Source organism: Hydra vulgaris, chromosome 06 (assembly GCF_038396675.1).
Source record: "Hydra vulgaris chromosome 06, alternate assembly HydraT2T_AEP".
Classification (NCBI taxonomy): domain Eukaryota; kingdom Metazoa; phylum Cnidaria; class Hydrozoa; order Anthoathecata; family Hydridae; genus Hydra; species Hydra vulgaris.
In genome coordinates this window covers 34,600,587-34,627,410 of record NC_088925.1, presented here as the reverse complement: position 1 = coordinate 34,627,410, position 26,824 = coordinate 34,600,587, and the positions used below count along the sequence as shown (strand labels likewise).

The following is a 26,824-nucleotide window of genomic DNA, read 5'->3' as shown; positions in this document are numbered from 1 at the left end:
GAAGGCCAATGCCTCTGTGATGCAGCAAATGCTGCGGGTAACTGGAAAGCAGTTGCTGCAGTGGTACAGCAAATTGATACATTGGCTAAGATGATATTGAGCATGGAAAATGCGGAGGGTACAAGAAAAAAAAGCTTACTGGAGATCAACCTGATGTCATTTAAGATTGGATTGAAAGGAATTGTCATATGACTTTGAATAAAATTAAAGTCCAAATATACAACAAGCTTCACATCAGCGTTGCAATTTCTACAATACACCAAGCACTTGTTGGTTGTGCTTTTACCTATAAAGACTTTGATTATGAACACTGCAAAAGAAGCTCAAAAGCAATACATTCAAAACATTCATGAACTGCTTGGTGATGGTTAAGTTCCAATTTGGATATATGAAACAAGCTATAATCTTTTCACTGCATGATCCAAAGGTCGATCCAAGCACAATATCCATGCAATGGCACTTTGCAATGCACCCCAAAAAGAAAAAAGTATTCATGTCATTGATGGAATAAGTGTGCATGACTTCAATTGCAATGAATATCTATGTGGTGCATAAAACTGCAAACAATTGTTTCATTGAGTGTTGTTGAATATTTTGGAAGTTGAGATCAAAACGTTGTTATTTTTGACAATGCTCTGTGTCAATCTTGGGTTGTGGAAGTATTTTTTGAACCTGAGTTTCAAAACACAAGTGTATTGAGGTTTGCACCATATTCTCCAATGCTCAACCCTATTGAAAATGTTTGGTCAATGGTCAAGTTGAATCTGAAAAGAGTGCAAAGGCTCGACTGCATTTCTAGGACCTCCACCTGAAAATGTAATGTGAAGAGTTCAGAATGTAATATTTGGAGAATGTGGCTGAGTGAGCTCTCTGCCTTGTTAACTTAAGGCGCTTGCTTGTCTTTACTCAACATCTTGAAGGGCATTATAAACGTACTCTCAATCTTCTTGATGTTGCGGTTGGGGCCTAATTTCAAGGGAAAGAGTTTTTAAAAAAAACGCATTTTATATATAGTTTCTCATTTGAATGAAATTTAATTTGCATATTTTTAATTTTATATATAATTACTTCTCCATAAATTGATTTTGATTTGTTTTGCAAGGTGTAAGTTTTGTTTGTCAAATTAAAAGAAAAATTAGTCAAATTAAAATGAAAAAATGGCAAATTAAAGTAAAAAGTGCCAAATTAAAATAAAAAAATAAAAAAATTAAAGTTAAAATGCCAAATAAAAATGAAAAAAATGCCAAATCAAAGTGAAAATTTGGCCAGCTTAAATGCAATAAAGTGTAATAGTACTTTTTTCCTTGAAATAATCATTTTTAAGACATGCTGTATCTCCAATATATGGATATGACACAATAAAATATGTTTATATATTTATTAATAATTTTTATTTCTATAGTCTTACATGCTTGGTTCATATATATTTTATTCATCAGATGGCTATGATGTTAAGTGGACAACACCCCAATGTATTATGTGCTTGCGATTAATAGGTAAGTTTAGCTCAGCTCGTTTTATGATATTAAATTGGTTTTATATTGAATTTTTTTTCTTAAAAATATTTTAAGCTCCAGTATATATAATGACTGATACAACGATGTATATTGTCTTCTGGAGAGCAATCTGATTTGTCTAATTTGTCTCTTGAATCTAACAACTTACTTTCTTATCATCAATATGGATTTCGATCTTCTTGTTCTACAGCTGATTTGCTAACAGTAATAACCGATAGGTTTTATTGTGCATTAGATAGAGGTGGAGAGGTTAAGGCTATCGCTTTTGACATTTCTAAAGCTTTTGATAAAGTTTGGCATTCTTTTTAATTCACATTAACGATCTTCCAGATATTTTCACATCTAAGGTGGCATTGTTTGCTGATGTCACTACCATTTATTCTTGTCATGATTAGAAGCCAACACTCTCTGATTGCTTGAAAGGGGCATCTGAGCTTTAAAAGGATCTCACTTCTGCAACAGCATGGGGCTCAGAGTGGCTGGTGAACTTTAACTCAGATAAAAACCAATTTTTTTAGCCAATCATTACCACAATAATTTAGATCTTCTTATATTTATGAACGGTAATGTACTCGATGAGTCATCTATCCTCTAGGATTAACTCTTTCTTCCAATCTTTCTTGGAAACCATATATCAAGTCCATTGCAAAATTAGCATTTGCTAAGGTTGCATCTCTTTATTGGGGCGGATCTTTTATTGATGTCCTTTCTCTATTAGACAAGGTGCAAAATTACATTGTAAACATAGTTAGACCTGCTCTTGCAGCCAACCTTCAACCATTATCACATTGTCATAATATTGCTTCTCTTTCTCTTTTTTACAAATACTATAATGGGTACTGCTCTAAAGAGCTAGCGTCTCTTGTGCCATCTACTAAAGTTCATTCTCGTGTTACTTGTCATTCAATTAAGTCTTATCATTTTTTTTTACTGTTCCTAAGTGCTCCAAAATCTCTTATTCGTCTAGTTTCTTTCCTCGAACATCAATTCTTTGGAGTTTGCTTGGTTGCTTTCCTGACTCATATAATTTACAATCTTTTAAGTTGTCTGTCAATCATTATCTTGCTCTACAAACTTTATCTTTTCTCTTCCAGTAACTTCAAACTCTTATAGTGGTTGCCTACAGCCTTGTTGAAAGCGAAGATGTAAAAAAAAAGACTATATATATATATATATAAATATATAAATATATATATATATATAAATATATAAATATATATATATATATATATATAAATATATAAATATATATATATATATATATAAATATATAAATATATATGTCCGAAAAAAAATACTTTTTTTAAAAAAAGTCTGCTCCCACCCTCAAAGTTAGTTCTATATAATAAAATAATACTGGAATTAAAAAATTTAAAAAAAAAATTTTTTTTTAGGGGTTTCTCAAGTCCCTTGACATCAGACAAGTCCCTAATATTAAAAAACAAAGTTCTTCAAAAGTATTTCATGTTGGGTCTTGGCTTAAAAGAAGCTAAAAGAAGAATTTAAAGATTATCATCATTTTATGATGAAATTATAGTTTTAAATATCACTGCCTAAAAATAAAATTATAGTTTTAAATATCACTGCCTAAAAATAAAATTATAGTTTTAAATGTCACTGCCTAAAAATAAAATTATAGTTTTAAATATCACTGCCTAAAAATAAAATTATAGTTTTAAATATCACTGCCTAAAAATAAAATTATAGTTTTAAATATCACTGCCTAAAAAGTTTTAGCTTTACAAAATGATGATTATTTTTGAAATTTTTATATTGTTTCTTTTCTTTGAGACCCAACATGATATACTTTTAAAGAACTTTTTTTTTGATAATATTAAGAACCTGTCTGATGTTTAAGGAACTTGAGGGATCCCTAAAAAAATTTTTTAAATTACAATATTTACAATATAATATATATAGTATTGCAATATTTTTTTATAGAATGAATTTAGAAGGTGGGAGGAGATATTTTTTTAAAAAGTTGTTTTTTGGGATACCCTAATAGATAGATAAATTGATAGGTAGGTAGGTCTAGATACACAGTTATCCCTGCATAGATAGGTTGACTGTCACTCACACAAGCACACATATACATATACCTACACCAAATTTTAGATTAACTTGTTATCTTTACATAAATGCTTATGATAGATATTTATGGTTATATATTGTTTTTTTTAGGTTTAGCATGGGATTGTTATGATGGTAAACAGAAACAGGTTTTTTATTATTATGTTTTTTTGGTAAAAAATAATTTTTTAAATAAAAAAAAATAAAGGTGTGATAAACAAAGACGAAATGCACAAGATACATTTGATCTATAAAAGTATATTATGCACTAGATACACACAGATATATGTGTGTATGTGTATATATATATATATTAGACCATTTCAAAATAGTATATAAAAAAAATAATTTTTGAACTTTATTTGGGCTACCCTTTGATTTGATGTGGTTTGTGGTCAGGAAAATTAATTCAAAATTGCAAACTTAAATAATGTGTTTTAGGGACAGCTCAATTAACTTTACTTTTTAACAGGTTCCTATTATTTTGAAAAAAAAAGTTTTTTCAAAAGTATGTCATGTTGGGTCTTAAAAGTAGCGAAACTATATAAAAATTTAAAAAAATGATAATATCATACTACAATTATTATTTTAGATTTAATTGCACAAGAACTATGGTTTTTTAACTAGAAATAAAAAAAAGTACATTTTTACAAGTTTTTAATAAAAATAAAAAAATTTTAGTTTATTTTTTATAAAACAATTATTATTTTTGAAATTTATATATTATTTTGCTTCTTTTGAGTACCAGGTTGACCTACTTTTAAGGAACTTTTTTTTTTAATTTTAGGACCCCATTGAAAAGTAAATTTAATTGAGCTGTTACTAAATATTGGAATAATGGTTTGGAACTTTAATGATTTACTTTTTTTCATCAATTAACAACATTTAAACATCTAGCCACTTAATTATTAAAAAAGATTTTTTTTGAACTGGTCTAATATATATATATATATATATATATATATATATATATATATATATATATATATATATATATATATATATATATATATATATATACTACTGTGATCAAAAAGTAAGGTGAATTTTTAGTTTAAACTTCCCGCCTTATTCGAATCGTCCAATCTTTTTTATTTTTAAGTTGGTAGGAATGTCATTAACATTTGCGCCAAATTACATGTCAAACTCATAATTATTTTTTTTTTGTTTACGCTTGTTTCTGAAGTACCAAAAGTGCATTCGGCGATTTTCACGATGTCTAATTTTGTTGAGCAAAGAAGTGCTATTAAATTTTGTTTGCGGTATGTTATTTTCTGCTGAAACGTATCGAATGTTGCAAAAGGCCTTCGGTGAAGAGACCATGTCTCAAAAAAATGTTTACAAGTGGTACAAAGACTTCAAAGAAGGCCGAGAACGTGTTGATGACTTGGAACGCTCCGGACGACCATCGACTTTGATTGATGATCTCCACATCAACAAAATCAAAGAATTGGTGCTTGCAAATCTTCGGTTAACCATTCGAGACCTTGTTGACATGGTTGGAATATCATTTGGGTTGGTGCAAGCGATTTTGAAGGATCATTTGGGCCTCAGAAGACTCAAATCACATTTGGTGCCGAAATTTCTCAATTTCTTTGAAAAAGAGCGTCGCGTTAAAACGTGTGAAGCAATGCTTTCTGACTATCAAGGCGTCTACAAACAAATTATTACTGGCGATGAGACTTGGGTCTACGCATACGACCCTGAAACAACCGACAAATCGAGTGAATACCATGAAAAAGGCGAGCCGAGACCGAAGCAACCACGTTAAAGTCGCTCAAAAATCAAGGTCATGTTGACTGTTTTCTTTGATTATTGTGGTGTCGTGCACTACGAATTCCTTCCAACTGGCCAAACTGTCAACAAGGAATATTATTTAAGCGTTATGCGACGTTTGCGTGAAGCTATTCGCAAAAAGAGACCGGAATTATGGGCCAATAACTCTTGGATTTTGCACCACGATAATGCGCCTTCGCACACAGCACTGGTTCTTCATGAGTTTTTCGTCAAAAACTCTACCCATGTTGCTCCACAACCACCGTATTTGCCCGACTTAGCACCGTGTGACTTCTGGCTGTTCCCAAAGCTCAAGAGACCACTCCGGGGAAATCGTTTTGAGTCCATTGAAAAGATCCAACGTGAATCGGCACGAGCATTGAAGGCTATCCCTACCGAGAACTTTTCGGCATGCTTCGAAGACTGGAAAAAACGTTGGCAAAAGTGCATTGGGGCCGGGGGGGATTATTTTAAGGGGGACGATACAGATTTGGAAGAATAAATACAGATTTTTCATTTTAAAAAAAATTCACCTTACTTTTTGATCACAGTAGTATATATATATATATATATATATATATATATATATATATATATATATATGTATATATATATATATATATATATATATATATATATATATATATATATATATATATATATATATATATTTATATGAATATACAATTTGCACCATATAGTAAGTGACCAGGTTGAAATTTGACCAGGACCAGGTTTGTTAAAAAATAGCCAGGGCCTAGTTTGTGACCAGGACTGCATAAACATTGATACATCCTAAAATTTATTTATTTCATTTGAAATTCATATTATATTTTATAAATGTAGGCATGTATATTTTGTTTTTGACTTAAGGTTCAAACAACATTTCCATCATATTCTTTTTTAAAGTGTTCTCCAGAACACTTATTCAATCCTCACTAAACTGTCAATAAGTGCTAAATAACATTTTTTTTTAATATTTTGATTACTCCCAACAAGGCTACAAGCAACTACTATAAAGTTGGAAGTTACTAGAAAAAAGGAATAGAGTTATAGAGTAAGGAAACGGTTGACAGAAGACTTAGAAAGTTAAGGGTTGTATGAATCAGGAAAACATGAAGATGAGAAAGAGTTCCAAAGAGTTAAAGTGCAGGAAAAAAAACTAGAAGAATAAAAGATTTTAGAGTATGCAGTTAAAGATACAGTAAAAGAATGAGACTTTGCTGAATGACGAGTCAAGAGAGGAGTTTTAGTTAATGGAATTAGAGATGATAGCTTAGATGGGAAAGAGACTCAAGCTTAGCAGATAGAGCAGGTCCAATTAAGTTTACAATTTGTTTTTGGATCTTGTCTAGAAGAGAAAGAGCATCATTAGAAGAACCAGTCCAAATATGATAACAGTATTCCATACAGAAATGAATAATAGATTTGTAAAGGTAGAGAATGGAATCAGGAGAGAGTAAATGGCGAGCACGATATATAGAGGCAACTTTAGCAGATGCTAATTTAGTAATTGATTATGTATGTGGTTTCCATGAAAGGTCAATAGTAAAAGATAATCCAAAAAGACATAAAAAAGATTTAGACTTTAGAAACAAAACAGGCCCAAGGATAGAACTTTGAAGTAACCCAGAAGTTACTAGAAATACAGAAGAGTGTTGGTCTTTGAGGATGACTGTAATAAAGCGGTTAGAAAGAAATGATTTGATAATCTCAAAAACTTTCCCAGATACATCATATGAAACAAGCGTATGAAGAAGACCAGTATGCAAAACAGCAAGCCTTAGATATGTCAAGAGCAATAGCCTTAGCCTCTCTGCCTCTATCTAATTCACAATAAAATCTTTCAGTTACAGCAGTTAGCAAGTCAGCTGTAGAGCAAGTGGATTGAAAGTCGTATTGATTGTCTGATAGTAAGTTATTTGACCCAAGATAGGATGTAAGAAATTTGTTTATCAGAGACTCAAAGACCTTGCTAATAAAAAAAAGAATACTGGAATGTTGTATGGACTTCAAGCTGTAGAGGAGTTTAATTGTGATATGACTTTAGCAACAGAAGCTGGAGTGATTTAAATGTCTAACAAGGGGTTACCCTGTTTAATTGGAATGGAAGGAAGAGAATGGCTGTAAGGTTCTATAGGCAAATCTGTTGAAAAGTTCTTTGCAAATAGTTCAAGGATAAGCCTTGGGAGAGATAATAAAATCAGTCCCATGAATGAGAGATGGAATGTTAGCCCCCCCCCCCCTTGTTAAAAACCCTGTTGAAGATTTTCCAAATTTCTTGGAACCTAACTTCTGAGATAAGATACAAGATTTAGTGAGCTGAGAATAATGGAACATAGCATCTGACAGCATCTTTTTACATCAATTTCTTGCAATAATAAATAGCTGTTCGTTCTCAAGAGAGTTGTTCTTTTGAAAAAGATTAAAAAAATGATTACGATTACATATACTTTTTTTTTTCTTTCTTTTAATTCACTTCCCCAAGGCCGACAAGGCTACTTAATTTTGGTTATAACTCTCTCTCAACTCTATAACTCGGAAACATGAACCTTGATGAACAAAGCAGTCCGCAGAGAAACAAATTAAAAGTGGTACTATCAGGGATGTGATGGGATATAGCAGTTGCACAAGAAGGTGAAAACAATGGAGTAGAATGAGGCTTGACTTAAAACCGACAAGAAGGAATAAAACCCTCCATTTCTGGCTGAGTCCAGGAGGTTACATAGGAGGCGCATTTTTCAGCTGAGAGGGAAAAGACATCAGCCCAAGGACCATCACAAAGAAAATTACAAAAAGAGTCCCAGTCCCTTTAGGGTAGTTGTAAGTATTGCGATGATAGGGTGAGTCCAAAAATAAAGTACGAGATGAAAGATTTAAATAGATGATTGCATGGTAAGAACCACCTTAGGGAGAAAAAGGAGAAACTGAACACAAGCAAGAATCAGAGACCAGACATAAATCAAGGAGTGAAGGTAAATGATTAGGGTTGTCAGGAAAACCAGTCACAAGTTAATTATCTGTGTAAAAGATTGACAAATGCAGAAGTTGTAGGCTTTAGTGCCAGCAGGGTCAGTGGCATTAGAGCCAAGCCATTCAGTGTGATGAGCATTAAAGTCATCAATGTGACTATTGATGTCTTTGCAAATCAAAGGATAGTACCCATCAATACTAAAATCAGAAGAAGGAACAGCAGAATTTAAATTAGTGTCACTAAGAGTAAGCAAATCTGGTGAATTTTGCAAGAAGTTAAATTCAAGTGATGGAAGGTTGCTCCACAGACCACAAATATTAGTAAAAGATATTAGTAAAAGGCTGGAAACAATGTAACACAGATTTACATTTATGCCAGCCTAATAGATGAAGAAGAGGTTTGAGGCTGGTTAGCAGAATCTTTTCTGCTTACCTCTAAAGTCTTTACCTAGGAGGCCTTCTACATGACAGTAGCTGGATGCAGTTAACATCTGACCAAGATGAGTATTTTTATTGAGACACCATCTCTAGTCTTTACTCAACCAAGAGCCTAAAGGCAGGGAATTTTTAAGTCAGAGTTTGTTTCTCTTAGCTTTTGCCTAAAAAAGTACACTCTACAAAGCAGCAAGACATGGGGCAAGTAGTACTGAGTTACATAATACCAGTAGCAGGGTGATTGTGATGATTCTAAATCTGACCTGGAGTAATTGAAAAGAGCCACTTCCTGCAAACAGTTCCTTAAAACATTGAGCATGAATCTTCATCAAAACAGATTTAGACATTTAAACAGAACAGATACATACATAAAGTAACATACGGTTGAACCAATATTGTGCCAGAGGTTTAGACAGAACACAAACATGCATATAAACATAAACAGAGAGAACAAAAAAACACAGCAGCAACTTATGGGGGAGTCAACACTGCGCCAGAGGTTTAGACAGAACACATACATACATATAAAGTATATTGCAAGTGAACAAAAACATTAACTGAGGCACCTCCAACTATATAAGACACACACGAAGAAAAAAAATAGATATGTATATATTACTATAGGCATGACCAATTTTAAATAGTACTTATGACAGGAAGCAACTCTCTCCAGCCTTTTCTTAGTAAGCAAATCCCACGAAGCAGCAGGACATGGAGCAGTTTGTACTGTGTTATATGTTACCAGTAGTAGGGTGATCATGAAGACCATATACCTAACCTGACACATAAATTTATTGTTTTTTTATAAATAGATGACTTTAAAATGTTGCCACAGCATGATTACAATTTAAAGCATCTTGAACATTTAAAAAAAGATGCACATTATCATTTTACCATATTATAACATTAACATATAGTAGTTAAATTATTTAAATTGGGACCTAAATATAATGTTCTTCATTATCAGCAATATCCAGATAAAATCTGTTTATCTAACTCCAACACAAACTTTTTAGCAAGGGTGCAGAGAATTAAAAAAAAGGGTTTAAATTACTACCTGTGTCTAGTAGGTATAAGGTGATAGGGACCACTAAAAATGTTGGAAAATAACAAGTGATCCAAATAGTTTTAAAAACTCTGGAAAATGGTTTGACCCCTCCAACTATTCTACAATTAGTCTTCTTCATATTAGTTTCTTCATATAAAAGTTTTAAGATTTTTATTGTATTTGTCCTAAATTTTTATTTATCTAGTTTATTTCCTTGCACATCAACAAAACCTCAAAACTCTCACCCATATTCATGTTTTCCTGGTTTATACAGCTTAATAATGGTTGTTGGCAACCTTGTGAAAAGTGAATTAGTTTAAAAAATATATAAATATGTGGCAGTATTTAAGAAATAGTAAATGTATGCATAAATTTATAATATATAAAGAAATTTAAATTTTTTCCTGGTCCTGGCTATTCCTGCTAAATCTTATAATTTTGTCAGGGCTGGGTCTGGGCTTGTAAAAAGTCCCATTTTTTGCTTGGGTTGGGGCCGAGACCCAGGTCACTTACTAACACTATATACACAGAGGAAAGTAATTTAAGCATACAGAGAAAAAAAAAGTAGTTTATGACACGTTTGAAAAAGTTTGGAAAAAATTATGTTTAAATTCAAATTGATGTTTATAACATTTTTAAGTTATTAAATTATTTTTTGTTTTTATATTAAGGAAAAATTGCGCGATGACTTAAAAAAAACATGTTATTCTGGAACTCCAACATTTCTTGAGGTAAATTATAATTTTGATATTTAAGTAAAAAGTTTTTATTAGTTTTTATTTATGAAAAAACACTTTCTTAACCTTACAAAATCTTGATTGGGCTAAAACTATTTTTAGTAATTATGTTATCAGGAAACCATTAAACTTGGGACCAATCACATGTAAATTAAGCTTTATTGACACACTGATTTTACAGTAAGGTTACTATTTGTAAGAAATAATTATTAAACTGCTTCTTCAAACCAGGGATGCGAATTCCTAAAAAGGAATGTTAAGAGAATTTTGGAATATATTGAAATCAAATTATAGAATATTAAATTCTCTTTGAATCTATTTATTATTATTAGCCTATACTTAATATGCTGGCGTTGAAGAGTCCTGAAAACACATTAGAACTCCCAAAATCTGTGGTAGCTCTCAGAGAGGCTGATTCCATCAACAGCTGAAAAATATCAGGGTGCTAACAGTGCCATGTTGCACATGGATGGTGTCCCTGTTCGTACTTTTAGTGTGCATTGTTGAGGCCACATTTGGAGCCCTTTGTTACAGCTTAGGGTTTATTAATAGTAATGAGGCAATTGCTTGGACTATTAAATAGTGTACTGAGTACTATCTATGCTTTGAGTCAAGTTCTTTAAAAAATTTAAAATGACTAAAGTATCAAAAACTATAAATCACAAAAAACCATTGTCATCACCAAGTTCTCTAAACCTAATATTCATTAATATTCATGGCCTCGAAGTAACTTATCTTCTGTTGAGTCTTATCTCTTCAAAGTTCACTAGACCTACTTGCTCTTTGTTAGACTAATTTGAGTTCAGCTGTCTCATTCTGCGATCTTAGTGTTGATGGTTATCTTCCTTTAAGTCGTTAAGGCTCCAATAGTCACATATTTGACCTGGGCATTTGAATTCATAAGAATTCACCCATTTCTTGGGAAAGTATGTTTGAATCTACAGACTTCTTTTATGTACTTTCAATTAGCACCACTTCGCTCTATCACCTTTCTCTTTGTTTTGTATTGTTCTTCTTCATCTCAAGACTGCACTCTTTTCGATGTTATTTCTGATCATATTGACCAAGCCCTCTCTCTTTATCCATCAGCCAATATCGTTGTTGTTGGTGACTTTAATGCTCATCACACTGAATGGCTTGGGTCTAGTGTCAGTGACTCTGCTGGCATTAAGGCCCTCAACTTTTGCCTTTCTCAATCTCTAACTGAAATAGTCAACTTTCCAACTCGCTTTCCAGACAACCCGAATCATTTACTTTCTCTACTCGACTTATGTCTTGTTTTTGATCCTAGTCAGTGTTCAGTTTCTCCACATTCACCCTTAGGTGCTTCTGATCACAGTTTGATCTCTCTAAAACCATTATTCCATTCTTCTTCTTCATCAGCATCCCCCGATCATTGTACCTCTTACAACTACCTCAAAGCTGACTGTGATTCTTTTCGTAATTTTCTTCGTGATGGCCCTTGGGTAGAAATCTTTTGTTTTCCTGTTGACAAATGTGCTTCTTACATAACTTTGTGGATTCAGGCTTCCATGGAATCTTTTATTCCCTCTTGACAATTCCAGGTCAAGCCTCACTCTTCTCCATGGTTTTCCTCACATTGTGCTGCTGCAATTTTCAATCAAAACCGTTACTTGCATATCTATCTGCAATACAATTCTCCAGAAAATAGACATTTGTTTACTATAGCTAGAAACCATTGTAAAAAGGTTTTGTCTAGCGTCAAAGCTCGCTATTCTCAGGTCATAAAATCTTGTATTTCTTTACAAAAATTAGTCTCTTGTGACTTCTGGGGAATCTTTAACAGTATCAATAATAAGGTAAAATCTGTTATTCCACCTCTCTTGTATGGTTCAGACTCACCTAAAGACAAAGCTGAATTGTTTGCTAAGAACTTTTTATCAATATCATCTCTTGATTCAACTAGTTGCATTCTACCTTATATAGCCATCAAACAGGTTGATCCATTGCTCGACATTTATATCACTCTAGCTTCTGTATTAAAAGTGATTTCCTGGTTAGACTCTTCTACAGCTTGTGGTCCGAACAAGATACCTGTTGTAGTCTTGCAGAAGTGCTTATCAGAATCATATTTTCTGGCATGCTGGAAAGCTGCATCTGTTATTCCTATTTTTAAAAATTCTGGAGATCAATCTGACTCACCTAACTACCGTCCCACTTTCTTATCATCAATATGGATTTCGATCTTCTTGTTCTACAGCTGATTTGCTAACAGTAATAACCGATAGGTTTTATCGCTCTTGACATTTCTAAAGCTTTTGATAAAGTTTGGCAAGCTGGTCTTCTCCATAAGCTTTCTTCTTACAGTGTATCTGGTAACATCTTTAAGATTTTTGAGTCCTTTCTTTCCAATCATAGTACAAAAGTTATCCTCAATGGACAGCGCTTTACTTCTTATCCTGTAACTTCAGGGGTTCCTCAAGGTTCAATCCTTGGCTCTATACTTTTTTTAATTCACATTAACAATCTTCCAGATATTTTCACATCCAAGGTGGCATTGTTTGCTGATAACACTACCATTTGTTCTTGTCATGATAAGTAGCCAACACTCTCTGATTGCTTGAAAGGGGCATTTGAGCTTAAAAAGGATCTCACTTCTGCTACAACATGAGGTTCACAGTGGCTGGTGAACTTTAATTCAGATAAAACTCAATTTGTTTGAGATTTATCTGAATTAAAGTTCTGCTATGGTTGCATCTCTTTATCATGCTTGCCACTTTCTATTCTTTCTATTCTGGATTCTATTCTTTATCTCTATAAATCTCAAATTCGTCCTTGCATGTAATACTGTTGCCATATCTGGGGCGGATCTTCTAATGATGCCCTTTCTCTTTTAGACAAGGTGCAAAATTGCATTGTAAACATAGTTTGGCCTGCTCTTGCAGCCAACCTTCAACCATTATCACATCGTCGTAATATTGCTTCTCTTTCTCTTTTCTACAAATACTATAATGGGTACTGCTCTAAAGAGCTAGCATCTCTTGTCCCATCTACAAAAATTTGTTCTTGTCTTACTTGTCATTCAATTAAGTCTCATTCTTTTTCTGTGACAAAGTGCTCCAAAAACTCTTATTTTTCTAGTTTTTTTCCTCGAACATCAGTTCTTTGGAATTCGCTTCATTCATCTTGCTTTCCTTATTCATATATTTTGCAATCTTTTAAGTCGTCTGTCAATCATTATTTTGCTCTACAATCTTCATCTTTTCTCTTCCAGTAACTTCCAAGTCTTATAGTGGTTGCTTACAGACTTGTTGGAAGCGAAGATGTAAAAAAAATCCTTGGTACTTTTTGTTATTTTCAAATTCTGTGTACTTTTTGTTACTTTCAAATTCTGGGTATTTTTTGTTACTATCTAAAACCGGGTACTTTTTGTTGTTTTCAAATTCTGGTTAATTTGTGTTACTTTCAAATTTCAGGTACTTTTTGTTACTTTCAAGTTATGGGTATTTTATGATCTCACATCCCTGCTCAAACCTTTTTTTTTTCTTTAAAAATGTCTTATTGAATAAGAAAATTTATTACAACTTAAACATTTGTAAATTATGTTATGTATATAATATGAATATTTTATTGTTACTTATTTATTATTAATCAGTTAATTAGGAACTTTCATTTATGGTGGTGTCTGTGTATGAGATTTCGGTGCTATCTTTATAGGAAATAAATGAATCAAACCATTATTACAAAATGTTATATAAACTCTATCTTTTTTTAATAACAAACAATGGATGATACTTCGAATAAAAAAAAACAACTGTATAAACTGACCATGGCTTATCTACCAGTGGGACTTTACATGAGTTACGCATCAGAATAAATAAATTTAAAAAGAAAAGTAGAAATACGGTTTGTATTCATAACTTTGCTTCTTGGAATAGTGACGATTCATTGTACCCTTCTATAACTCCATCTATTTTTAAAAAGTGTGCTTTAGATAAAAGAGAAGGCGGTTTAGGACAACAACGAAAAGGATGTTCTACTCTGACTAGCAGAAAAATTGTGAGTATTAAAGCTTTAACGGATTTTAGTTCAGCTAATATGTTGTTTGTAAGAGGACTTATAAAAAGATTTCATGGAGAACAAATTCATCCTGCTGTAATGTTTTTTAAAAATAGTTAGGAAATGCATCCTGCTGTAATGCTATTTAAAAATAACATTCTACAGTAATCATATTGTGAGTATCCAGTTGGTGTTAGTGGGCTATGTTGCCATGTTCTTGCATTATTGTTATTTCTGAAACACTTTCAATAATATTAAGGAAAAAAAATATCACTTACATGTACTGAAGAATTTCAAAAGTGGCATTGTTGGGGTAAAAAAGGTTCAATTCCTAAGATTCTGCTTTGCCAAATTAAAATTACTTCAGCTTGTCTTGTAAAAAAATAGATAAAAATTTGCGCAAAGAAATAATTATTGTAGCAGAAAATTCAAAATTCAAGAGATATTCTGAAAATAAATAAAAATATAAAGTCTATAATAAAAAATAAAAAAATTCCTTTTTAGTCACATTATTACAAAGTTTTATTATAAGCCAAGTGTAAAATCTTCATCATTATTTGACCAGCTATCGCTTTACAAAAATGGCTGCTTGTTGCTTGGTAGATCATGATTATGTCAAAAAAAACCAAACTTACAATGCTGACTTTGTTTCTCTTGATCTTAAAAAGTTAACCACAATAAAGTATAATATTAATTGTGTAATCGAATGAAAAATTTATGTTATTCCTAAAAATAATTTAGATAATGAATATAATGAATCAACAAGTACTTCAAAAAACAAAAAATTAATCTCTACAAAATTTAAAGAAAATACTGTTCCTAAAACAAATATAAATAATTACAATATATCTGCAAGCGGTAAAAATAATTTTTTATCTTCACAGTTTAGCAAATTGCAATAGTATTCAACAACATTTAGAGGAAAAATTACAGAAATAAATATTAACATTCAGAAAATGTACTCTACTGGTTCTATTTATTTTCCTATTAAATTATAAATTTTTTGAGTAAAACACAGATTCATGGCTAAATATAAAAAAAAACTGAATAACTGGTAGTCCACTTCCTGCATTGTTAGGCATATACGATAAAAAGAGACTTGAAAGTTTTTAAAATTTCAAGTGTTTTTTTATCGTCGCGTTCCTCACTTTGAAAAAGAAGCAATTTTGTTTTTTAGAAACCAGTCTTTATCAAATGCTATGCCGTGTGGTTTCTTTACTTTTAGAGAAGATGACTCATATGGTTTAAGTCCTAATGCCTTGCTAGCTCCAAGCTTGTTACTTAAAATAAAAGTCAGAAATTTCAAAAGAACTATTATCCAACATATCTAAATCATCTGCCCATTTTATTCAAACACAAATTCAAATGGTATGTACACAATCAAACTACTGGCTTTTCATGTCCTATCATCCTGAATCAAAATCTGCAAAGTACTTCCTTATCTGCAAAGTACTTCCTTATCCAGAAAAATAACATTTTGTGGGATGTAGTAAAATAGACAGTATCCTTTTAAACACAGCAATATCAGATTGGCCACATAGAGAGTACAAGTTGATTGCAACTATAGAAAAGAAAAATCTTTGTTGAATTCCCAACTTTTAAAGTATTAAACCACTACGCACCCAAATTAATAAATTGATACATAAAGTTCCTATAGTAAATTTTAGTACAACATTGAAAAGTTAAAAAAGTTTGTATATTTTAGTCTTTTGACTAAAAAAGCTTCATAAATAGTATAAGGGGTGTCCACTAAGCAAAAAAAAATTTAAAACCACCCGAATTGAATTTTTTTTTCCATTCTAGTGTTTTTGTATGATGTAAAAAAACATTTACCAAATTTTAATAACTAGAGCCCCCTCAAAGACCTTAAATGTTTAACAGGTTAGTAAAACCTGTTTTTTGTTATTACTAAAAAATGGCATTTTACAACTAAAAATGAAAAAAGAGAGTTCTATAAAGATGTTTTTTTTTTTTTAAATAAACATTTTTGATCATTTGAGATCCAACAAGACATACTTTTGAAAAACTTTTTAAATGTTATTAGGGACATGTTTAATGTTCAAGGGCTTTGAAGGGGCTCGAGAATAGTTGTTAAAATTTATTTAAATAATTTTTTACAAGTTTTAAAAGTTTTTTGCATAATGGATATAAAATAGTATAAATTTATTTTATTTTTTTGCTTTAAATTTTTTTTTTTTTAATTTTAAGAATTTTGTTTAAAAAAAGAAAAGAGGTTTAAAATTGTTTTAAGTGTACTTGATAAATCCATTTATAATTTAATGAAATGTTTAATAAATATCTAATTTAATATTTAATGTATACAATTTAGGTATAAAAATATTTTTTATGTTTGTAAAATATACAACATAGTTTTTGTCAGAAATGCAATAATTCAGCTATCTAGTTAGTCTGTTTTAGAATGTTGTGTCACACAGGGTGTAGATCAAGAAGCTCCACCCCCCTTCCCTAGAAGAAAATTATAATATACAATTATAATATATACTATAAGTAGTACTTTATATACTATATTGTAGTAGAGAACTTGCATAAAATGAGTACGCATTAAACTACTATTTTTGCCACCCCTCCCCATCCTTCTTTTATACAAAGCATTTTTCTTTTAAAACATATTCTGCCTCTGCATATGTACATAAAAAATCAAGTATGTCACGTTAAATTTCAAAGCATTAAAAATCAAACTTTTTTTGTTTGAAGATCGCTTTCATTCCTCTTAGGTGTTTAATATATGGAAGAGAATGTTTATTGATTTTTGGAAATTTTTCCCTCCACAAACTTATTAAGTTAATTATTTTTTACTTGTTATCAACAAAAAAATGACATCTCAAAACTAAAAAATATATATATATATATATATATATATATATATATATATATATTAAACAATATAATATAATTTCGATAAAAAATATTAACTATTTGACTAAATCATTAAAAAAAATCTATATTCATTAAAAACACCTTAAAAACAACCTAAACAAATGCCATTTTGATCATTTATCCCCTATGAAAAAGTCATACACTAAAACCAAACTCTGTGAAAGTCCATAATTAAAATTACCCTGCTTGTTTATAAATAATAGAATCCAGAAATGTTGAATTTAATAATAAAAAATTTTTGTTATTGATTTTTTTTAATCAGCAAAATTTTAAGTTAGATTTTTAAAATTTACAGATATTTGGTTACTCTTTTTTCTTTGGAGCTTTCATGGCTGGCCCACAGGTATTTAGTTTTATTTAAAAATTTTTTATGAAATAAATTTTTTTCATGATTTTTAATGATTAGAAATCTTTAAAAAAGGTAAAAAATAAAGTAGAAATAAATTTGATGACAGGAACAAGTTTAAATAAATGAATGAAAATAAGTGAATTTAAATAAAAGTGAAAATAAATAAAGTTGAAATGTAAAAGTTTTTTTTTTTAAAGTTAAGAATAGGAGATATTTAAAGAATTTTTTACAATTTCAAGGGTTTATATACATCCAAAACAAATTTAATGGTTAAAATAATTTTTTCAAGTGACTCAGATATATATATTTTTTAATATTGGTAAAACATTAAAATATTTTTTCCTTTAAATAGAAAAAATAGATATAGAAGGAGGTAAGATATTTTTTTTATTAAATTGAAGAGACATTTTAAAAGTGTACACATTATAGGTCTACATTTTTAAGTCTGCACATTATAATTTATAATTTAAACCTTATATTTTTATTAGTTTTCATTTCAACGTTACACATCGTTTGTAGAATGTAAGCTTGTTGATTCAGAAGGAATGAAAACATATTCTAGAAGGTATAGTTATATATATATATATATATATATATATATATATATATATATATATATATATATATATATATATATATATATATACACATACATACATACACATACATACATACATGTATTATATTGTTAAAAACCATTTTTGTTAAGGGGTTTTATAAAAATTTTAATCGTATATAAATTTAATGATATAAAAAAAAAAGAAGTTTTATTATTAATGATTATAATGAAGTAATAATATTAATTTTAATGATATAAAAAAAAAAAAGAAAAAAAAAACTTTAGAGTTTTTTATTATTAATTTTGCTTTTTTAAAAACTTTTAATATCTTTAATATATGATAGTGTGAAATCAAAATAAACATTTATTGTTATCTGAGTTAATGTAAACTTTCACAAAATTAATAAAAGGAATCACAGATGAATGGTGTTTAACACAGTTTTCATTTTAAGTGTATTTGTTATTTTGTGAATTCATTATAAATGTATTTCTGAAGAAAATCTATTATCAAGACCAGACATGTTATCCAAGATAAATTAAATCCTAGACCAGGATGCAGTGTGGCAATTTTGATCTGTATTGTTGAGGCTACATTGTTATGGTTTGGGATTTACAAAAAAGTTTATCAGGGTATCAAGTACTGTCTATGTTTAAGTCAATTTCACTTTATTACTTTTATTACTTAATTATTTCATATTCATGAAAATACATTTTTACACAGTATTTGCTAGGTTTTTTCTTTGGGTTGACTTTTTTTATCTGCTGCATCCATTTTAAGTCAAGTCTCAATTGACTCAATAGTTTTATATACTGTTTTTATTTGCTGATAAAACACTTTCCTTTCAATGGAAATATGTGTTATTTTCAGTCAAAAAAGCTTGTAAAAATGCAGTGTTGATTTGGACTTGTTTATGAGAAGCTGGAAATGAAATTACATTTTTTATGTAAACTTGTTTATGAGAATACTGAAAATAAATTTGAAATGTTTTTGAAAAATATCTTGTAAAAATATTTTTGTGATTGAGACAGTGCAGTAATTAAATGGGTTTTAATAAATGTTGAACTATTTTACTGTTGAAAGTTTTATGTTTTAAATTTTTATAATCTCTGTTTAAAATTAAACAGGTTTAAAAAAGCAATAGAAAAGTTGTTTAGTGGCATTGTTATACTTGCAATCTTTGTAAAATTGGATCCTTTATTCTCAGCGGATTTTATGTACAAACCTGGTTTTATGGTAAAGTTTTTTTTAAATTATGTTTTTTCTAAATATTTGGTCAAATTACCAAAGTAGCGATTTGTATAGTATTTAGAAAAGTTATTCACATTGATATAAAGAATAAAAATAAAACTGGAATGTTTATAGGACATCAGGTTGGCTACCATTTTTTTTTATGTATTGAGTTCTAATTGTTAACTATTTTTTTTAGTTATTTACATTTTTTTTTTTAAATTTCTTTGTATATACATGGTGCAACAGAAATAACTATCACTTTATAAATAGTGTTCAGAAATTAAAAGTACATTAAAAGGTTTCATCAAAACATTTTATTTTTTAAATATAGATACATTTAGAGAAACATTTAAATATACAATGTCTTCAAAATTATATATTTCAAATTGCAGGGTTAATGATGGAAAATATTTGGATCTGTTCTTGAAAAGTTTTGATCACTCAAAATCTAGCAAAAGTTTAAAAAAAGTTTTTTTGAATATTCTTTTCTGACCATCTGTTTTAATCACCAAGTTGCAGATTGAGTTTAGAACACTTTTGTTTTTTAGAACACTTTTATTTTTTTGTCATCATATATACATTAGGCTGGGCTGAAAATAAACAAAAGTGTGAATTTTATCACAACAAATCATACTTATTTGCCAATCCATGTATGAAACCAGAAGCATTTGTAAAAAATAAAAATGCTTTACTAGAAGTGCCCCATTTTTACCCTTAAACATCAGACAGGTCCCTAATAATATAGAAAAAAAATGTCTTCAAAAGAATGTCATGTTGGGTTTCAAATGAAGCGAAATTTTATAAAAATTTGAAAAATAATACATATTTTGTATTTAGATTATTAGTTTACATTTTAATGCATAAAAACTGTTATTTTATAACATTAAAGAAAATCAATTTTTTTCTCTGTGTTTTCGAGTCAGTTTTTTTTAGAGATGTTCTTATAAAATATGATTATTTTTAAAATTTTTATAAATTTCCGTTTCTTTTGAGATGCAACATGGCATACTTTAAAATATATTTTTTCTATAATATTAGTGACCTGTCTGATGTTTAAGGGTCAAAATGGGGCGGTTCCTCATATCTTATATTAATATTTTTAATATTTTTTGTTCATTTACAGTTAGGTGCAACAAAATATTCTTTGATAGACCAAACTTTTATTTTCATCCCAGCCTAATATACATGTATGCGTATAAATATACATATGTATGTATGTACAGAGTAAACGCATGTTTTTCGAACCGCTAGTATGCTGCAATGGGAGGGGGTATTGACCTTGAACGAATGTTGGCAGGCGGCCCAAACAATGCTGTTTCAGTCGGTATGGAGCATTGGAGGGTACAACATTGTGTGTTCGTTTTCAAGCAGTTTTTTAGAAACAATGATTCTGTAGTCACAATGCAACGTCTTTTCCGTCAATATTTTAGAGTTTGACAATCAATTGGACGTCAATGTTCAAAACTGTCGGTATTGGGCATTGGTGAACCCTCAAGAATTACACCAAAGACCTCTGCACAATTTAAAAATAACAGTGTGATGCTGCATTTCAAAGTTGGGGATTGTTAGACCCTATTTTTTTGAAGAGGAAAGAATTGCAGTTACTGTTACATCAGCTCGCTACGTTGAAATGTTAAACAACTTCCTTCATCCAGAACTTGAAAGGCGTCAAGTGAACATGAGAGACATTTGGTTTCAGCAGGATGGTGCCACAGCTCACACGGCGAGAGCATCCATGGAAGTGGTTCGACAAATGTTCCCAGGACATGTGATTTCAAGATTTGGTGATATTCACTGGCCCCCTTGCTCACCTGACCTGTCGATATGTGAATTCTTTTTGTGGGGATATTTGAAATCAAAAGTGTACATGAACAAGCCTCGTACACTCGATGACCTTAAGAATTCCATTCGTCAGGAAATTGAAGCCGTGCCGAATGAAATGGTGGAGAGAGCCATTTGTAATTTTCAGAAGAGGATCCAAATTTGTATCTAGCACGAAGGATGTCATCTCAAAGAAATTATTTTCCGAACCTAAATATGGTATGTAATTTCAAAAACTGCATTAAGATTACCTATCATTTAATACCTGTTTTTATTATTTTCAACCCATTGTGTCCCAGTAATTCAATATTGAAAAACATACATTTCCTCTGCACCACCCTGTATCTATATACATACATATATATATACGTATAACTATTTTTAAATATATTTTGATATAATAATATATTAACGATATTATGCTGACCACAATAGGTCAGCGAAATATCGTTGATATATTATTATATCAAAATATATTTAAAAATAGTTATATTCTGCCTTTTTTATTAAAATCAACTTACATGTTTATAAACATCATAAAACAAGAATATGACTTTTAAAAATAATTTTTTTAAATATCGAAACAATTTTTATTAAATATTTAAAAATGTAAATTGAACACTTAAAAAATGTAAACTAAACAACATAATGATAGTAATAATAACAATAATATGTAATAATAAGATAACAAAATTAATACAAATTGTTGTAATAGTAATAAAAGTATGTTTACAATAATTACAATGAAATAATAATAATAATAAATATTATCATGGTAGTTATAAGCATAAAATTATTTATAATTTTAAGTTAGTGATTTATTAGGATGATGTCACTCATACAGAAATCTGATCAAGTAAGTGATGCCAATTTTTAAATATAATATAAGTAATGATAACCACATAGACATACATTGAAACACATGGACTGTAAACACATAGATTAAAGTACATAGAACATACATTAAAATAAACATGTAGAAATCATAATTTGCAGGTTGTGATAATAAAAAAATAAATAAAAAGTACTGATGATTATTGCAGTAATAATGAAAAGAAAATTAAAAGAATATTTTAATAGTAAGGATAATAATGTCTATAAGTCAGAATAAAATGTTTTTCAAATTTTTTTTAAATTGATTTTGTTTAAGATGGAGTGAAGGTATTTTATGAAGTAGTTTTTTGGACTCATTTAAATTGCATACAAGACTCCTGTTCCATTCACCGACACACTGATAAACAATAAAATGTTTGCCAAACTTCTGAGTTTTAAAAAGTGGTACATTTATTTTTCCATTGTATATATTTTTAGTAGAGTAGGAATGCACTAGTCTACTTTCTGTGAACAAGTTTGTAATGGAAGATGGTAAGTTTTTATTTAAGGAGTCAAAACAAAAAGAAGATTAGCATACTTTACTAGCGCTGGAAATTTGGAATGAAAAGTTTTTTGAAAGACTCCAATGTATCTGATTTAATTGGTTGGAAGTTTATTAATCTAATAGATTGATGCTGAAACAATAGCAACTTGTTAATGCAATAGTTTCCAACTTGATCCCAAACCTGACAAAAATAGCTAAAATGAGATTTGAATAATGCATAATAAATATTCTTAAGTGTAATTTTATCGACGTAGTCATGAATTATTGAAAGCATACCATTAGCTCTTGCTTTGTTCATCAATGTGAAAGTTCCATGAATTATTACAGTCAGTTGACACACCAAGATATTTAATAACTCTCAAAGGATATAGCTGTTTAATTATTAATTTTGATTTTTATTTCAACATTTTTAAACAAATAGTTTTTTCGTGTAGATGAAAAAAAAGTTAGTTAAGTTTTTTTGGTGTTAAGACATATTTAGTTAGCATTTTACCTGTGAACTATACCTTTTAGAAGAAATTATTTAAAAATCGTGTTGTGTAAAAGAAATCGTTTTATGAAATGCTTTTAATGAAAACATTAAATGAAAAAGCAATTATTATATATTATTATTATAATAATGTATGAAATATTTTTAATATGATAATAAAAAAAACTATTGTTTATGAAAAAAGGATTTTCACCTCCAGTAAAATAAAATTTATAAAATATCAAATAAAATAAAAAAATATCAGTAAAATTTAGATATTTATATAAGATATCTAAATAAGTGAATATAAAAATCAATTGAAATAGTCACATAGTATTTGCCAACAAAGCTGATTGTAAACAATAAATCTATTTTAAACACTTTTATAAAATTTTAAGGATTTTACAAAATTTTAGTATATGGTTTTTCCAAATTGCATCCTGATTATTTGTCAAACATTTTTCAAAACTCTTATTTTAAATGACTGACAAGAATTTGTTTTGCAAGGTCAAAATAGGAATTTTAGTCATTTCGGGTAGTTGTTGACCATTGACCTGCCATGTATGTATGTATGTGTTTTTGACAGCATCAACCATATTTGGGTGCCGCCCAAATTCGAAATAGAGTACTTTTTTTTTTTTTTTACAGCAAATATTAAATATAGCTGGGGCAGGGGCCATGTTAGTGACCAGGGCTGCATAAACATTTATACATCTTAAAGTATACTTTTTTTACTCAAAGTTCATCTTATATTTTGTATATATATGCATATATAAGCATCATTATAACAACATGATTATCATAATAATTATTACCATAATTATCATCATCATCATCTGATTATCTTCTCTTTCAGCAAATACTAAAGCATATAAATACTAAAGTTTGTATAAATACGAAAGGATATTGTATGCCAGCACCTAAATAAATAACAAACATATGTTTATATCCATAATGTGTATGCATAAACCACATCGTGGAAGCTTATTTTCTTTCTGGAATAAAAGTTTTGAAGCTTTTATTCCTTCTCTTCAATTTTAAGTCAAGCCTCATTCTACCCCACATGTTTCACCATCTTGAGCAGTTGCTTTATTATTACAGGAAGCAAATGTAAAAAAGTCTTGTCTAATGTTAAACTTTGTTAATCTCTGTTTACTAAATCTTGTATCTTATCTCAGATGTTAGGTTATAGACACTTTTGGTTAGTCTTCAACAATGTCATTAACTAAAGCAAGTCTAACATTTAATCTCTCATAGGTCTCATCTTTTTACTTCTCCCCAGAATAAAGCAGGGTTACTTAAGGGTAAAGCAGGGTTACTTGCAAAGAAATCTTACTCTAATTTGACTCTTAGTGCCATATTCTTCCTGTCAGTTAAACAGGTTAACCCATTGTTAAACATCCAAATCACTCTGGCTTCTCATGCTAAAGTTAATTCTCAATTAAAAACTTCTACAGTTTGTGCTCCAGACAAGATTTCCGTCATAGTCTTATCATATAATCATAGTCACATCAAAGTCTTAAAAAAGTGTTCTTCAGAACTCTCTTTAATTTTTGCTAAATTTTTAAAAAGTGCTAGATAAGTGGTTTCAATTTTTCAAAACTCTAGAAAACACTTTGACCTCTCCAACTATCCTATAATTAGTCTTGAGACTATTAAATTATTTCTTTTTAACTGCAGTATTAAAGTTATTCTTAAAGGCCTACACTCTTCTTTATTTCAAATAACTTTAAGTTTACCACAAGGTTCTTTGCTCCTGTATAGTTTCTTTTCTACAATATCAATCTTCATGAAAATTTTACATCTAAAGTGGCTCTATTTGCTGACAACTCAACTTTATACTTTTGTCTCGACAAAAAATCTTTATTTTTTGATTGCTTAGAATAAGCAATCATAAAATAAAGATTCTGCCAAGCTTGAGCCACTTTCCCATTGTTGTAAGGTTGCATTTCTTTCTTTTTTCTACATCATGGTCAATGCTCAAACAAGCTATCATCTCTATTATGATAAACCAAAACTCATTCTTGCTTGTTTCTTATTCAACAAGTTGCATCCTTTTACTGTATCTGTCCCTGCATGCTATAAAAACTTTTAGTAATCCAGTTTTTTTCCTTGCTCATCAAAAAAATTTTATAACTATAAGCCATCTTCATGTTTTTTCTTTTATACACAACCTACAACTTTTCAAGTCTTCAGTTAACCATTTCCTAGTATTTTAACCACTTAACCACTGCTAAATCTTATAGTTTAGCCGTCGTTGGGTTTGAAAAAAGTCCTAATTTTAGCCGGGGCTCCTACAAAAAGTCACTGCTGCTGAAGGCCAATGCTGGGGGTAACTGGAAAGTAGTTGCTGCAGTGGTACAGCAAATTGATACATTGGCTAAGATGATATTGAGCAAGGAAAATGTGGAGGGTACAAGAAGAAGAAGCTTACTGGAGATCAACCTGATGTCATTTAAGATTGGATTGAAAGGAATTGTCATATGACTTTGAATAAAATTAAAGTCCAAATATACAAAAAGCTTCACATCAACGTTGCAATTTCTACAATACACCAAGCACTTGTTGGTTGTGCTTTTACCTATAAAGACTTTGATTATGAACACTGCAAAAGAAGCTCAAAAGCAATACATTCAAAACATTCGTGAACTGCTTGGTAATGATTAAGTTCCAATTTGGATATATGAAACAAGCTATAATCTTTTCACTGCATGATCCAAAGGTTGATCCAAGTGCAATATCCATGCAATGCACCCCAAAAAGAAAAAAGTATTTATGTCATTGATGGAATAAGTGTGCATGACTTCAATTGCAATGAATATCTATGTGGTGCACACAAATGTTGATTGCACAATTTTTGATTACATAAAAACCTTGACAAAAGATGCAACTCGATTGCAATGTTTTACAAACTGTGGAAGAACATCCACATCGAATTCCAGATATGCGAAAGTCCACAATTGTGAAGGCATTAATGAAAACAAGCAAACAATTTGTATCAAAATCTGATTAAAATAAATATTAAATTTGAATGAAAAAATTAAAACTTTGCATCCAAAAAAAATTAAAATACATTTGTTTTTATTTTTTGTTGACCCTAAAATCTGATTATATCAAGTTCATTGAGCAACCCCTAGATATCAAAATATCACAATAATTTTTTGCACAGTTTATTTTTTAGTTAAAAGGAACACAATAAAGGTTTGAGAGTCCAATTCTAAACACTTTTTTTTTTTTTTTGTCACCCTAATATATATACAAAAATATATAAACATAAGACTGCTTTTAATATTACATGCAATGACATGGCATGTTATAACGTTTAAGTCTTCACCAAGTTCTTTGTAATATTTTATTATATTTTTACATATTTTAAGTCTTCACCAGGTTCTTTGTAATATTTCATTATATTTTTACATATTTTAAGTCTTCACCAGGTTCTTTGTAATATTTCATTATATTTTTACATATTTTAGGTCTTCACCAGGTTCTTTGTAATATTTCATTATATTTTTACATATTTCAAGTCTTCATCAGGTTCTT

The 26,824-nt window shown here is 29.7% G+C and overlaps 1 protein-coding gene across 1 annotated transcript in view; it reads left to right on the top strand.

Annotated features, from left to right (window-relative positions):
* The window catches only part of LOC136081792 (lysophospholipid acyltransferase 5-like), a 57,213-nt gene that overhangs the window by 27,598 nt on the left and 2,791 nt on the right, over positions 1 to 26,824 (top strand). Inside the window, exons 5-10 of the mRNA XM_065799937.1 lie at positions 1,403 to 1,496; positions 3,699 to 3,736; positions 10,491 to 10,550; positions 17,770 to 17,817; positions 18,312 to 18,388; positions 19,508 to 19,616. Coding sequence (XP_065656009.1) covers positions 1,403 to 1,496; positions 3,699 to 3,736; positions 10,491 to 10,550; positions 17,770 to 17,817; positions 18,312 to 18,388; positions 19,508 to 19,616 — 426 coding nt within the window. The remainder of the gene's footprint in view (positions 1 to 1,402; positions 1,497 to 3,698; positions 3,737 to 10,490; positions 10,551 to 17,769; positions 17,818 to 18,311; positions 18,389 to 19,507; positions 19,617 to 26,824) is intronic.